This window comes from Stegostoma tigrinum, chromosome 1 (genome assembly GCF_030684315.1).
Source record: "Stegostoma tigrinum isolate sSteTig4 chromosome 1, sSteTig4.hap1, whole genome shotgun sequence".
Lineage (NCBI taxonomy): Eukaryota > Metazoa > Chordata > Chondrichthyes > Orectolobiformes > Stegostomatidae > Stegostoma > Stegostoma tigrinum.
Genome location: NC_081354.1, coordinates 54,070,245 through 54,085,289, shown reverse-complemented (window position 1 = coordinate 54,085,289; position 15,045 = coordinate 54,070,245). Strand labels below are relative to the sequence as shown.

The 15,045-nt window shown below is 40.5% G+C and overlaps 1 protein-coding gene across 3 annotated transcripts in view; it reads right to left on the bottom strand.

Moving 5' to 3' along the window:
- lratb.1 (lecithin retinol acyltransferase b, tandem duplicate 1) overlaps nt 1–14,628 on the bottom strand; it is a 133,885-nt gene extending 119,257 nt beyond the window's left edge. For 2 of the 3 annotated variants that reach the window (XM_048528468.2, XM_048528476.2), the window contains exons 1-4: nt 14,152–14,628; nt 10,883–10,983; nt 8,775–8,844; nt 3,299–3,429 (exon numbers count right to left, since the gene is read on the bottom strand). In XM_048528468.2, the coding sequence (XP_048384425.1) occupies nt 3,299–3,429; nt 8,775–8,844; nt 10,883–10,983; nt 14,152–14,485 (636 nt within the window). In that variant the 5' untranslated portion in view covers nt 14,486–14,628. The remainder of the gene's footprint in view (nt 1–3,298; nt 3,430–8,774; nt 8,845–10,882; nt 10,984–14,151) is intronic. The other variant, XM_048528484.2, reaches the window with a different exon arrangement.
- Between the last annotated feature and the right edge of the window lie 417 nt (nt 14,629–15,045).

The window sequence follows — 15,045 nt, the reverse complement described above, 5'->3', positions numbered from 1 at the left end:
TTTTCCAAACCTGTAAACTCTACCAACCCAGAATGATTACAGCAGCAACTGCATGGGAGCACCAGCACCACCACCCAGCGAAGTCACACACCATCCTAACTTGGAACAATATTGCCATTCCTTCACTGTCACTGGGATAAAATCCTGGAAGCTCCTCCCTAACAGCAATGTGTATGTCCCTATAGACTACAGCAGCTCAAAGAGACAGCTCACCACCAACTTCTTCAGAGCAATTAGGGATGGGCAATAAATGCTTGCCAAGCCAATGATGCCCTTATCCCATAAATAAATCAATAAAAGGGTCTTCAATATTCTGGACACCCTCGTTAACAATGGTCCAGTTAAATGTTTCTGAGACAGGGACAATACTCTCTCTAATTTTTCTTCAAAGCATAGACTTACAAGTGGAATGTCTAGAACCTAGGTGTTACCACAGAACAAGTGTAGTTTAGACAGAATGCTGGATAGGATGAAGGATACAGCCAAGCATGTTCTCTGTTTTGTTTGGAGCAAAAGAGGATAAATTTAAATTCCTGATTCTTGGTCAGAATTAATGGGTTGTGGTGAAGTATCTGTCTGAACATCTTGACTAACATCAGCTTGCTCATCTACATTGCCCAGGACCTTACTGTCACTGGTTACTAAACAATGACCATATCTGTTCCTAAATGATTTCACAGGAACAGTGGTGTCAAGTAACCCTTTAAAAAGAAACTGTAAAGGAATCTAAAAAGTGCCTACTTAACTGTAGAAATGTTGCATTTATAGTGATAGGCTATCAACCGATAATATCAGACACAAACTAGAGCGTTCATCTGTTGGAAATAATCCTGTGCACTTGTGCTGTTTGTGTGTTTCTTTCTTTGCCACAAGAACAAACCTCATTCAACAAATAATAACGATGCCAGAAAGCAGAACAGAAAGACATTGTTCCTAGTATAGCAGCAGTGGTTGCTGAATTACTGAAATATTTTCAAATGCTCTTCGTTAAGTCTGATTTTCTGCAGTTAAATGATGCAAGAAGATGATCACCTTCTTTTGCTTTCAAGTCCTGAAAATAAGATGAAAATCACAGTATACAATTGTGGTTACGAGGAGGAATAAGGGCACTTAGAACCACACAAGTTCTGAACAGAAGCTATATTGAACTGAAGCATTAAGTCTGTTTATCACTCTCCAGAGACGTTGCCAGATCTGCTAAATTTTCGGCATCCCTCAACTTCTGAGAATGTTTTAAAACTGCACCAATTTTCTGTGTTGCTAGAAACACAACAAGTGCAATAGTGTTTGAATTTACTAATCGATCAGTGTTTTAAAATGTAAAAGCAAGGAATGTATTAAAATGTAATAGTGAAATATTTATCCCATGAGCAAAGAAAGTTCATAATCTTGCAGATATGAAGAAATGTTACCTTCAAACAAGGTGAACTTGGTAAACTCATTCCATAAAGGTTTTAAAATTTGTAACTCGGGTTGTAGATGAGGTTGTAGTCTTGCTCACCAAGCATGTATGTTTGGTTGCAGAATTTTCATCACCCTGCTAAGTAACATAGCTAGTATGCCTCCAGTGATGCTTCACCGGAGGCACCCTGACGATGTTACCTAGCAGGGTGACAAAACATCTGCGACCAAACATACCGTCTCAGTGAGCAAGACTACAACCTCAAACTCATTCCAAATTTATTTCAAACAATACTATTTATGACAGTGTAAAATTTGAAATCTTATATAATTTCAAATAACATTGAAATATACGAACAGTGACCACGCAACAGTCAGGCTGCAAAATTCGACTCCATGCAATCCATTATTTTAGTTCTTTAGTTACATATTACAAATGTTAGAGGCCCCAATGGCTTTATTGTGGGTGTTAATGTGTGGTGGCTGCATGCACTCTATACATACCAAGTACGCAAGTTGCGATGTTCATCAATGTGCAGCACTGATTTGTTGCTTGTACAGATATTTACAACCTAACTAAAGGTTATTTCTTAAACACAACCAGTTAAACATGTATTCAACAGAAGAAAGGACACCTTCTAGTACTAAAGGATATCAACCATTTTCTGATTAGTTGCTGACTAATTTCTACTAGTTCTGCCTGAGTTTGTAGAAATGTTGGGAGCTTTACACTGCTTTTTAAATTGGTGAAGTCAATATGGAGTGAGTGATGCCGCACATAGAAAAATTCTTGGTTTGATTTTAAGGGTTTTGGAAAGCCACTTGCTCCTGAAGCATGTTCTGTCATTCAAAAAGATCATGGCTGATCCACATACTCATTTAACTCCAATATCCTTTGATTTACTGCCTAACAAAGGGTGGCACAGTCAGATCACCTGCTTCCAATTATGGTTATTATCCTCCTTGGCCTGAAGCAATAACAGTGGTATTGAGAGCAGGCTAAGTTACTTCCAAAGGGAGGAGAAAGAAATGGTTGGGAAGTGCTCTCAATAACAGATCTCATCCACCTAGGGTGTCGGGAGAACATTCCTCTTACCCCAGTCCATGCAAAGAACAGTGTGTACATCATTTTCATTCTATGAATGATGTGTTCTCTGACATCTGTCCCTGCTTACAGACAGATTTTCAGCTTCAGAGAAGCCAGAGGTAGTACTGACTGCTGTTGCAAAGGTAACTGTAGCCATGAATTTCATCATTCAATGCTGCAGCAGGAAACATCTCTAACTTCTCCTGGTTTGGCATTCGCTGCTATACTAGGGAGGTGACTAGCACTACCGCTATTGGTTTCCTTTATATGCCCCACGAACTCGATTCTCAAAAATTCTTCTAAAACACAACTGTTCTCTTCTGAGGAAAGTTGGACTGACTGAACTATTTCCACTGGAATTTCCAAGAGTGAGATGGGGAACTTAGCATGTAAGATCCTTAATATGGTAATATGGCGATCATAGATATGATATTTCCTCTTGTCAGTGAAGTAGAACCAGGGAGTGGTGCTTTAAAATTTTGGGTCGCCCTTTTAGGACAGAGATGAAAAGAATTCTTTTTTTCTCTATGGGAACTCTCTACTTCAGAAGGCTGTGGAGGTTTGGTCATCGAACATTTTAAAGGTAGAGGCAAGTAGATTCTTGTTAGGCCAAGGCAATAAAAGTTATTGGTCGTAAATGGGAACGTGGAGCTCCAAAAACAAATCAACCATGGTCTTTTTAAATGGCACAGCAAGCCTAAGGGGTCAAAATGGCCCATTCTTGCACCCCAGTAAAAAGCTTGTAATTGTACCGAAGAAACGATTTTGACATTTTCAATCTTTGTTGATATCCTATTATTTTCAACATACCATCAACATTAAATCATCTCCTGTCACGACGCCAATCTTCAAATCCAGATCTGCTTTCTTCACGACCTGCTGTAGAGCCGCAGCACAAGCGTGAGGATTCACACCTCCAGCATTGCAGACTACACGGATACCTGAAGCAAAAGCTAAGTACCTTTAGGGGACTTGTTTTTTCACTATGTTTGAAATTAAAATATAAGTTTTTACTGATTATTGTTTTGACTTACTTCCTCTTCCAAAATGTGTACACTTTTTTTTGTTTTGCAATTGCCTCTGATTCTTTGACATTTTGGAACTTTTGCAGTTGTGAAACAAGATAGTAAGAGTCAGCCAAGTATCTTACTGTGGAGTCATCATGGTTGAGCCTGATTTGGTTCTTGTTCAATATATACATGCTTTGTAGCAACAGTCGCAGAATAGTTATCAGCAAAGAAAGAACAAATAACCTTGCAATTTTATAGTGCTTTAGAATACACTCATTACCAAAAAGTGCTGTATTGCACCTGTTTTAAGAGCAGTTACTTCTATTTTGTACGTAAATGCAGCTGCCAATCTGCACTCTGCAAAATTTCACAATCAGAAAATTAATCTGCTTTTGGTTGAGTTACTTGAAGGAAAAATACTGTTTAGAGCAGTAGGAAAATTTCCTGCATTCTTTGAATAATACCACATGGTATTTTACACCTATTATAAGCAGGCAGCTTCTCCAGGAATCATAGCAGGGTCAGTGGAGATTGTGCAGGAAACAAATCTGTAGAGGCATGAAATTAAAATCTTCCAAACTGAAACTGAAAGAGATACCAACTGATGCAAACTGGGGAGGAAATGTTGATTTTTGCTTTTCTTTCAAAGCACAGAGTGAGTGCCAATTTGAATTGCTTGAACTGTCCCAGTTGACATCAGTCAGCTTAGTGTCAGCCTGTGACAAAATGTTGCTAAGCTTCAAATGAAGCAGTACATTTTCCAGTTACACTAGTTAAGGAACTGGTAATTTTCTGTTTTTCGGAGAAGGATAATAGTTCAAAAATTATCATTAACTTGTTGAATTTGATTGAAATTCAACTCATTATGGATGCACCTTGTAAGTGTCACTTCGGTAAAAAGAAATTTGGTGCATATTGTAAATAAAACAAACATAAAGTTGTCAAAGCACAGGGCACTGTAGGATGGCTCTCTCCTTAGAGAGAGAGAGAGAGAGAGAGAGAGAGAGAGAGACACACAACTGATGGGCATTGAACCTGAGGGTTACCAAGCCTCAGGTAAGAGGCAAAGTCAAGAAAGTGGAACTTTCACGGCAACTTTGGCCAGTACAGAAAGTGAACTCATGCTGTTGGTGTCACTCTGCATCACAAACCAGCCATCCAGCCAACTGAGCTAACAAACCACCTATACCATATATATGTTATTTGTTACTGTAAGAAACTTGTCCTGTGTTTCATATTTGCTTGACTTTGTTTATGCAGGAACATAACAATGTGCATAAATTGTGTAAGATGGCCCAAAATGAGCAGAAAAATCATGAGTTGGAGCACACAATAGTCTTCAGTGATTTGAGGTTGTGGGGTTGGGGGGGGGGGGGGGGGGTCCATTTCTATTTCTGCTCATGAATATATCTGGGACCATAATTTATGTTATAATCTAATATTCTGCGTTGGGGAAACCAAGCGGTAGTAAGGGAATGGAAGGCTTTGCCTGCAACGGTAGTAGATTCGCCAACTTTAGGTACATTTAAGTCGTCATTGGATAAGCATATGGACGTACATGGAATAGTGTAGGTTAGATGGGTTTGAGATCGCTATGACAGGTCGGCACAACATTGAGGGCCGAAGGGCCTGTACTGTGCTGTAATGTTCTATGTTCTATGTTCTATGTTCTATGATTCACAGGAATGCCCAAGACCTATAACAATGACAGAACAGCTGACAGATATATTAATTCAGTTTAGTTTCGTGAGAATTGGTTGCATAGATATGGCCAGCTAGTAATGCAGTAGTGGGGGCTGAATTTTACGGAGTGTTGTTAACTAAAAAAAAAAGTTGTCATGACAAGTATGGATTCGGAATTTCCTTAAACACACTTACATTTAGGGCGCAACAGTTCAAATATCCCACAATAAAAGACAGATCCAAAATTTGCCGGCTATCTGTGAATAGGTTAGGGCCATTAGGAAATATTTATTTGTTCATTGTTAAAGTTTTTTAAATGAGGAATATCAAGTCTAATGCAAGTCAAATGCAATTCAACTTTAGGCTCTGGTATATTGTTTAATTTCCTTCTATTTTGTCTCAAAATACTGCTTCAGCCTCAGAGGAGCACTTCATACTGCTCCAGCATGAATTTTTCTCTTCTGTCATACCAGTCATCACAATAACCCTTCCACATGATATTGCCAATTCAGTGCTAATCTGTGCTGAAGTCTGGGTGGTGTGAGAGAGAACTAGGGGAAACAAATTTGTAGGTTTTGCAATTTTCTTGAAAAAATAACATAGAAGACGACTCGTAGACTACAAATATGTTTACTACCCCATTCCCCTGCTTCCATTTTTGTAAATCAACCAGAAGGATTTGCTTCTTCTCCCAGCTTACAAGCAGAAGCCGAAGCATGAGGATCTGGTACAGAAACCTGTACACATTGCTGGTCTGATGTAACAGATGAGCTCCTAGTGACTGCTTGGAGTCAGTGGACTGGTGCATATTCAAAAACTCAGTGGCAACTTGAATGAGTATGCCACTACCTTCACAGACTTCTTCAGTAAGTGCGTAGAGGAATGCATGCCGAAGAAATTAATCTAAGTGTTCCTAAACCGGAAACCATGGATGAACCAGGAGACTCACTCCCGACTGATGTCTAGGTCTGAAGTTTTCAAGTTGGTTGACCCTGGGCCTATACAGGAAATCTAGATACAATCTTCCCAAAGTCATCAGGGACGCTAAGAGACAATACCAGACTAAACTAGACGACTAGGCTAACCACATGAACAAATCAACTGTGGCAAGGCTGACACGATATAACAGCCTACGAAGTGAAGTAGAATTGCTGATAACAATGTATCCCTCAATAATGAGCTCAATATATTCTATGCTCGTTTTGAACAAAAGGTCAGTGAAGTGACACCACCTGCCCCCCACAGCCTTGGGTGCTCCTTTACCCACAGTCATCGCCGCAGACGTCAGATTGGTCTTCTTGAGAGTGAACCCACGCAAAACAACTGGCCAAAATGGAGACCCCGGCCATACACTCAGATCCTGCATGGACCAGCTGGTGGAAGTATTTGCAGATATCTTTAACCTCTTCTTACTCTGACGTGAGGTTCTCATCTGCTTCAAGAAGACTACTTGGAGATGGTAAAGACTGCAGATGCTGGAAGCTAGAGTTGATAATTATGGAGCTGGAAAAGCACAGCAGGTCAGACAGCATCTGAGGAGCAGAAAAGTCAACATTGACTTCCCTGCTCCTTGGATGCTGTCTGATCTGCTGTGCTTTTCCAGCTCTACATTTATTGACTCAAGAAGACCACTATCCTCCCAATGTCATAGGAAAACTAGGCAACGTGTCTTAATAGCTATCACCCAGTGATTCTGACATCCATCATTATGGTTAGTAATGGCACACATCAAATCCAGCCTCCCAGATTGCCTTGATCCTCTACAATTCACCGACAGTCATAAAAGGTCTATGGCAGACACCATATCCCTGCCTTATTTCTGGAAATATGGGTAACAAGAATACCTATGTGAGACTCCCATTTACTGACATTGGCCCCACCTTCATCACCACGATTTCAATAAAACTCATCCCCAAACTCTGAGACCTAGCAGTCTGCTCCCCACTCTCCAACTGGATTCTTGGCTTCCTGACCACATTCAGTAAAGATAGGCAACAGCACAACCTTCACAATAATCCTCAACACCAGTGCCCCACAATGCTGTGTACTCAGCCCATTACTATATGTCTTGTACACTCACGACTGTGTGGCCAAATTCAGCTCTAACTCCATTTACAAATTTGCTGATGACACCACTGTAGTGGGTTAAATCTCAAACAACGAGAGTACAGGAAGGAGACAGATCACTTAGTGGCACGGTGTAAAGACAACAATCTCTACCTCAATATCATCAAAATGAAGGAGCTGGTTATCGACTTCAAGAGGCAGAATGGAGGATGTGCCCTATCTATATCAATGGTGCTGAGATGGAAATTTTTGAGGGCTTTAAATTTCTAGGTGCTAATATCACCAATGATCTACCTTGGTCGATCCACATTGATGTCATAGTCATGAAAGCACACCAACACACTCACTTGCTGAATGGTCTAAGGAAATTCAGCAGGCCCACAATGACTCTTACCAATTTTTATAGTCGCACCATAGAAAGCATCCTATCTGGATGCATCACAGCTTGGTATGGCAACTGGTCTGTCCAAGGCCACAAGAAGTTACAGAGCTGTGAACAGCCCAATCCATCACGAAAACCAGCCCTCCTTCCATTGAAATAACACGGTGTGAAGCTGGATGAACAGATTCAGAAGAGACCCGACCCGAAATGTCAAACTTTCCTGCTCTTCTGATGCTGCTTGGCCTGCTGTGTTCATCCAGCATCACACCGTGTTACTTCAGATTCTCCAGCACTGACAGTTCCTACTATCTCTGTAACTACTTCCATTGATTCAGTCTATACCTCCCACTGCTTTGGGAAAGCAACCATCACAGTCAAAGACCCCTCCCACCCTGGTTATACACTCTTCCAACCTCTTCCAGTGGGCAGCAAATACAAAAGCTTGGAAACACGTACTAACAGACTCAGGAACAGTTTCTTCCCCGCCATCATCAGGCTTATGAGCAGACCTCTTACACAGGCAGCATGGTGGCTCAGTGGTTAGCACTGCTGCCTCACAGCGCCAGGAACCTGGGTTCAATTCCACCCTTGGATGACTGTCAGCGTGTAGTTTGCATGTTCACCCCCTGTCTGTGTAGGTTTCCTTTGGGTTCTCCTGTTTCCTTCCAAAGTCCAAAGATAAGCAGGCTAGGTGGATTGGCCTTGCTAAATTGCCCCATAGCATTTACAAATGTGCAGGTTAGGTGGGTTATAGGGGGATGGGTCTGGGTGGGATGCTCTGAGGGTCAGTGTGGACTTGTTGGTCTGAAGGGCCTGTTCCCACAATGTAGAGATTCTATGATCTATGAATTAGAGTTGATCTCTATGCGTGCCTTCTCTGTAGCTGTAACATTATGTTCTGTATTCTGTATTCTATTACACTGATATACTTATGTAAGGGATGATTTGTTTGGATAGCACACTAAACAATACTTCTCATTGCACCTTGGTACATGTGACAATAATAAATCAGATTAAACAGAGGATACATTCAACTTTGTAGCTTTTCACCTTAGGTTTTAAATTACAACAATGAATTTTTGAAAATTACTTTTAACTAACTTATAAAGGCAGTAAGAAAACAAACCATGACTGTCAAAATTACCTCTTTTATGAATATCCTTAATGAATGGGACCATAGCAACCTCCACAAAATCTGGCACATATCCATGATTCTGAAAAAAAAGACAGGTTTTAGTGTTTCTGTACACATGGGAATGCATCATAAATTAAAATGCAAAGACATTAAAATGAATACGAAGCACAGAACATTGATACAGTGCACTGTGGTACACAAAAGAACAGAAATGTGTTCAAATCATCAACCTGAAATGCTAACTGATTCTTTCTCTAAAGATGCTACCAGACATGTTGGGTACTTATAGCATTGTTTGTTTTTACTTCAGAAATGCAGCTTGGGTTTCTCACCTGTGATCAGTTGCCCAGTGAAAGTGAGGTGCCCAACCCGTTCCCATTGTGGGAGAATGAGAATGAAAGGAGAATTGCTGCAGATATGTACTTCTGGAAAAATATCAGAAAAATATAGAAACGAGTCACCTACCATTAGCCAAGGGAGATGTATAATTGACAAAATCAGGGATGTAATTTGGATCTTGAGTGAAAGATTTGAATGTGTAATTTGCCAATTTGATCCTTAAAAGGTGAAGAGACAAGTGGCCTTGGCTAAGGGGCCCAAGGAGCTAAACCTTTAGAGGACAAATGGTTCAGACAGCATATCTCTCATATGGAGACAATTTACTGTGTAACCTGTTAAGATGACAGGACAGCAGGACAAGTCTACTATCTGCATCTGCAACACATTGCGGAAAACTTTGCTGAAATGTGCAAAATCTATAAGATAGAGGAGCAGAATTATGCATTTGTTTAATCGAGTCTGCTTCGCCGTTCTATCATAGCCGACACATTTCTCAATATTCTCCTGTATTCCTCCCATAACCCTTGATCTCCTTACTAATCAAGAGTCTATCTCTGTCTTAAATACACTAAATGTCGTGCTCACCACAGCCCTCTGGAACAATGAGTTCCACAGGTTAACCTGTTAACTTAACAGGTGGCTGAAAGAACTCTCAGCTCAGTTCTAAAGGTCATCCCTTCACTCTGAGTCTGTGCCCTCAAGTCCTAACCTCTCCTATTAGTGGAAATATCTACTGTACATCCACTCTATCAAGGTCCCTCAGCATTCTGTAAGTTTCAGTCAGATCCCTCCTCATCATTCTCTTGAGTGCAGACCCAGACTCCTCAGCTATTCCTTGCATGACGAACTCTTCATTCCCATGATCATTCTTACAAACCTCCCCTGGACCCCTTCCAATGCCAACACATCTTTCTTACATACAGAGCATAAAACTGCTCACAATATTCCAAATGTGGTCTACCCAGAGCCTTAGACAACATCAGCAATACATTTCTGTGCTTGTAATCTAGCCCTCCTGAAATCAACGCTAATATTGTAATTGCCTCCCTAAGCACCAAGCAAGCCTGCATGACAACCTTAGGAGAATCCCAAGTTCCTTTGTGCTTCAGATCTCCAAAATTTTTCTCAGTTTAGTAAATAGTCTATGCCTCTATTTTCCCTCCCAAAGTGCACAGCCTCACTCTTTCCCACATTGCATTCTATCTGTCACTTCTTTACCCACTCTCCTATCCTGCCCAAGTTCTTCTGCAGCCTCCTCACTTTGTCAACACTACCTGTCCCTCCACCTATCTTTGGGTCATCCGAGAACAAGCTTGAGACAGTAACAGTGCCAGGAAATTCATTCAGCAGTTAGGGTAGGGACGGCTTCTACTATTACTTCACTAGACACTTTGGGCTGGATATTTTCACAGGGCTTCCAGGACCTGACTGGGAATATCTGGTCTGTAATTATATTGGCAGTAACACTTTTAAGTATGCGCCTTGCACAGATGAACGAGGCAGGATTAATCACTGCTCCTAGCTGAGAATCTCTGTGCTAGATGAAGAAAACATAAAACTCATGCCACCATAAGAGAACCAACACCTGTCATGAAACACTGAACAATAAATAAACTTTGCGAAGCATGGCCTAGAATTAATTCACCTGCTTCCCTAATGATGCTCAGGTACAGACTGTACACTAATGTCCCCTCAAACACCCCAAATAATATTTGGATACGTGATATACAATGACCTGGCTACATTCCAATTATTTAATGAGAGAAACACATTCTTACAGAAGATTTGGCTTTAGCAGCAGCGAGCAATGACATGGTGATTTCAGACAGGTAATCAAACACCAGAAAATCCAGGTTTCCACCAAACACCAGCTGTGGAACTGAAAAAAGACAAATGAAAATTCTCTTTGAATATCGACTTACAAATCCCTCATTTACAGCCTCCTCTCACTATATGGCATATTATTGTGCTCACTGGATACTGGAGTTTTGCATTTCAGAACAGACTACAAATGAAAACGCTCCTTGCCAGAAAAAAAATACTTTACTGGGAGACTAATATATTTGTAATTCTTTATTTCTCTGGTCTCCATTTTCTGTCTGGTTTCTATTTATCTGATCTCATCTGTTGTGCCCCCACTCCCTTCTCTCCCAGTGTTATCAGCCTTCATTTACACCAAAGCTGGGTTTTAAGACTCATTTTCTTTCATGAACCTTCAAATAAATATCCTTGGCTGACAAGTTAAACACACTGTGGAATTTAATGGTTATGTTTATTTGAGATTTGAACTGTCACATTTTCCTAAAGTGGACAAAAACACAAAACTACCAACAGTGTCACGTAGAATAACATTTCAGGCCAGGGTCACTGGAGCCGTAACATGAAATAAAGCTTTGGCTGCACTATTTACAAAGAGTTGCAATTTTAATAGACAGAAAGTGGTGGAATTTCATTCTAAAGTCTTAAAACTTCTACCTTAAAGACTCTCTGCTTCTTTCCAGATGGAAGCATAATAGTGCTGTTCTTAACAAGTAAATGGTCCAGCAAGATGTACTGAGGAAGAGATACCCAGCGAATTGACAGTTTACACTATCCTACCATTGGCTACTTAAGACAGCAGGTTATGCTGAACCTCCCCATGAGTTGTTCTGATTTCACATCAAACCCACAAAAGTTAGGGCTGCACATTGAGTATCATTACCTTTTTAACAATACTCATCAAGTGCTCCAGGACTGAAAGGGAACAAGTTAAACCATGGAGGCTCATTCCTACAAATAGTAAATTGTCGCCAATTTTTACAGTTTAAATGATTTTTCTACATTTCCTTTCAGCTTTTTTCTTTGGCATAATCTAATTTTTTTTCTTCCTCACCTTTCTATTTTTTCTATTCCTGATTTGATTCTAATTTAGCATTATTCTGTCATCCCTCAATTTTTGTCTCAACTACTCAAATCTCAATGAAGGAAACAGTGTATTAGTCAGTTGTTCACTGATGTTCTACAAGCCCAGTCACCCTTCCAACACTGTTAATAGCCCACACTACCAGTAATCTACACATCAAAATATTTGAGCTGATGAGCACAGACGTAAATCTGCACAGCCATGAGATGTCTCTCTTCAGCATATTCAAGGCCTGTGCTTCTTTCAAGTGATGTCGTTTTCTTCATTTTACGAAAATCATTCAATTTTTGACTCTTAAAATCATACTTAAGGGAAACTTAAAATAGATCCTTACAGATAGATTGAAACACTTGCTAAACAATCATGGTCTTCATCATTTTAAAACATCTTGAATTATTATTTCAATTTATATTTGGTGTTATGTATTTTTAAAATGATAGTGTACCTCATGTAGTTAGTGCAACATGTAGTTGGTACAACACACATCAAAAATAATTTCAGACAATGAAGACAGAATTTCTACCTTCTTCAGGTATTTCAACACACATTAACTAAGATGCACAAGGGAAAATAAATGGAACTGTAATTTCACAACACACTGAAGGAAGTGAATGACCTTTTATTGAAGATTGAACACAACAATCTACTGGGGAATGAAATTAGTTTGCGTCAATGCCTGAGAACAGTGGTTCATATATCTCAATGGTAGAAAATTTCACTTTCCGTATCAATCATCAAGCACCAACTACACTATTAGTCATATTACCATAGTGGTCTCTGACCTCCACATGTCTACGGATAGTCTTCAAAATGGTCAAACAATCTTCATTGGTACAATTTTGAGGTTGAGTATTTTGCAACTCAGTAGCTGACATGCTTACTCAGACTTCTTTTGCAGACAACTTTATAGAACAAATTGTAACATTGAAAACTAAGTGATTGTTGTAATTTCAAACAGCCACAAACCTTGTTACAGGAGAAGAGTTCAAGGTTGACAGACCAGTGCAATACTGAAAATAATCACCTAAAAACTGATAAATGAGAAATAAGGGGAAAATGGTCCTGTGCTTTTGAGTATTCAATGAACTTGCATTGTTTATGAACTTGTATTGTTTTATGACAATTCTATCACATGCAAAACTTCAGTCATTATCTCAAAAGCCTTACAGCAATCATTTTATCCACATAGGACAACCAGGTGTAAAGATGAAACAAAGATCCTATGAAGTAGACAGATGGTTAGGATTATGTCACAGTGTAGAAAAAAATTATGAGAAACTGTGTAACTTGTACACTGCAAAATCAGTTGACTGCACCCTCCAACTATGGACACATAGGACAACCAGGTGTAAAGATGAAACAAAGATCCTATGAAGTAGACAGATGGTTAGGATTATGCCACAGTGTAGAAAAAAATTATAAGAAACTGTGTAACTTGTACACTGTAAAATCAGTTGACTGCACCCTCCAACTATGCAAAGATCCCTATCATCAACTATTCCGAATTGATAGTTTTGAAGAAATAAAGGCAATCTATAACAAACATTCACTTGTTGCTCATAAGCCACACAGAAAATGACTTGAAATTGCTATAACAAATTCCATAACTATTATGTTGGACATTGACATTTTAGACAAATTATTTACAAAATGGGGCTTGCCAGAGATCATTACTACTGTATGGATAATGGACTTCGGTTTGTTTCCAGTCATCATGGAGTTCCTAACAAGTTATAGCAAGTTACAGAATTTGACCCTAGCTGACATAGTAACATAACCCACAATCAAATGGTATCATCAAACAGTGCTCAAGGGCAATCTGCTAGATAGAAATGTCCACCTCAGATTATTGTGAAAATGGAGCTGTGACAGAAGCACATTAATGCATGAATACTATATGGTCCTATTTTCCGCTCAAATTTATGTTCTTAGGATAGTCAAATCAGCAGTTAAAGCTTATTACCAACTTTATCCCAGCCTTGTGCCTGTGATGTAACGCAATCCAAAATGATTCATTTCATTTTGTTTTCGAGGAGGGTGTGGTGTTCAGAAAAAACTAGGTGATTTGAATTGGGCAAGCTAAAAGGTCAGTAAGATTCACAGCGCAAGCAGTGATAAGGAAGAGAGCCGGTGTCGTCTCCTCACCCGAAATCGCAGTGTCCCCCCAAAATCCGGATGCACAACCAATCCGCACAGTTTTCCGCTCCGTTGTCACAGACCGAGTATTCACACAACGGAATTGGGAATTCGGATTCCAATGGGAATGGGATTGAAAAAGTGGATGCCGATAGGTTTTAGTTTCTGAATTCTGATGACAGTAGGAAACCACAGTTGGACGGGACTGGGAATGGGAATGGAATTGGGATTTGCAGCGGGAAGGGCCCGGCTCCCCGGGCGCTGAGACACTGACCGGGCTCAGGGCCCGGGGCCACCACATGTAGGACCTCAGTCGGTGACATATCTCCCAATGTCTCAACATGCCCGGACCCTCGGGTGAAATGTTTTAAAAAGAGAATCGATCAACTTCCGGCAACTTTTTCTTTTCGCCGAACTCCTCCTGAGCCGGAGCCGGGCTGTGTCCGTGCAACAGCGCAGAGCCGCCCCCGGCAGTAACACCCCGTCTCCTTGGTTCCACTACAATGTGACTTCGCAGACAGTAGGTGGCAGACGAACACCACTCCACGTCCAGTCACTTCGAGCTGGCACTGCTCTTAGTCCCTGCCAAAAAAAACACAGCACCAGGATGCCTGCCTTGAAGAAGTTACCCTCCTCCCTCCTGAAAGACCTTAGTGGATCTCTCCCCCACTGCAACTCACTGATATTTCAGAATCCCCTTCCCCTCCCCCATTTCTGAAGAAGGGTCCAGACCAGACATGTCAGCCTTCCTGCTCCTCTGATGCTGTGTTCATCCAGCTCTACATCTTGTTATACCAGGTTAGAGCCCCAACAGGTTTATTTGAAGACACAAGCTTTCAGAGTCTCGCTCCTTCTTCAGGTGTCAGTCCCTGTAATTGCTGCCACCACTCACAATCTGATATT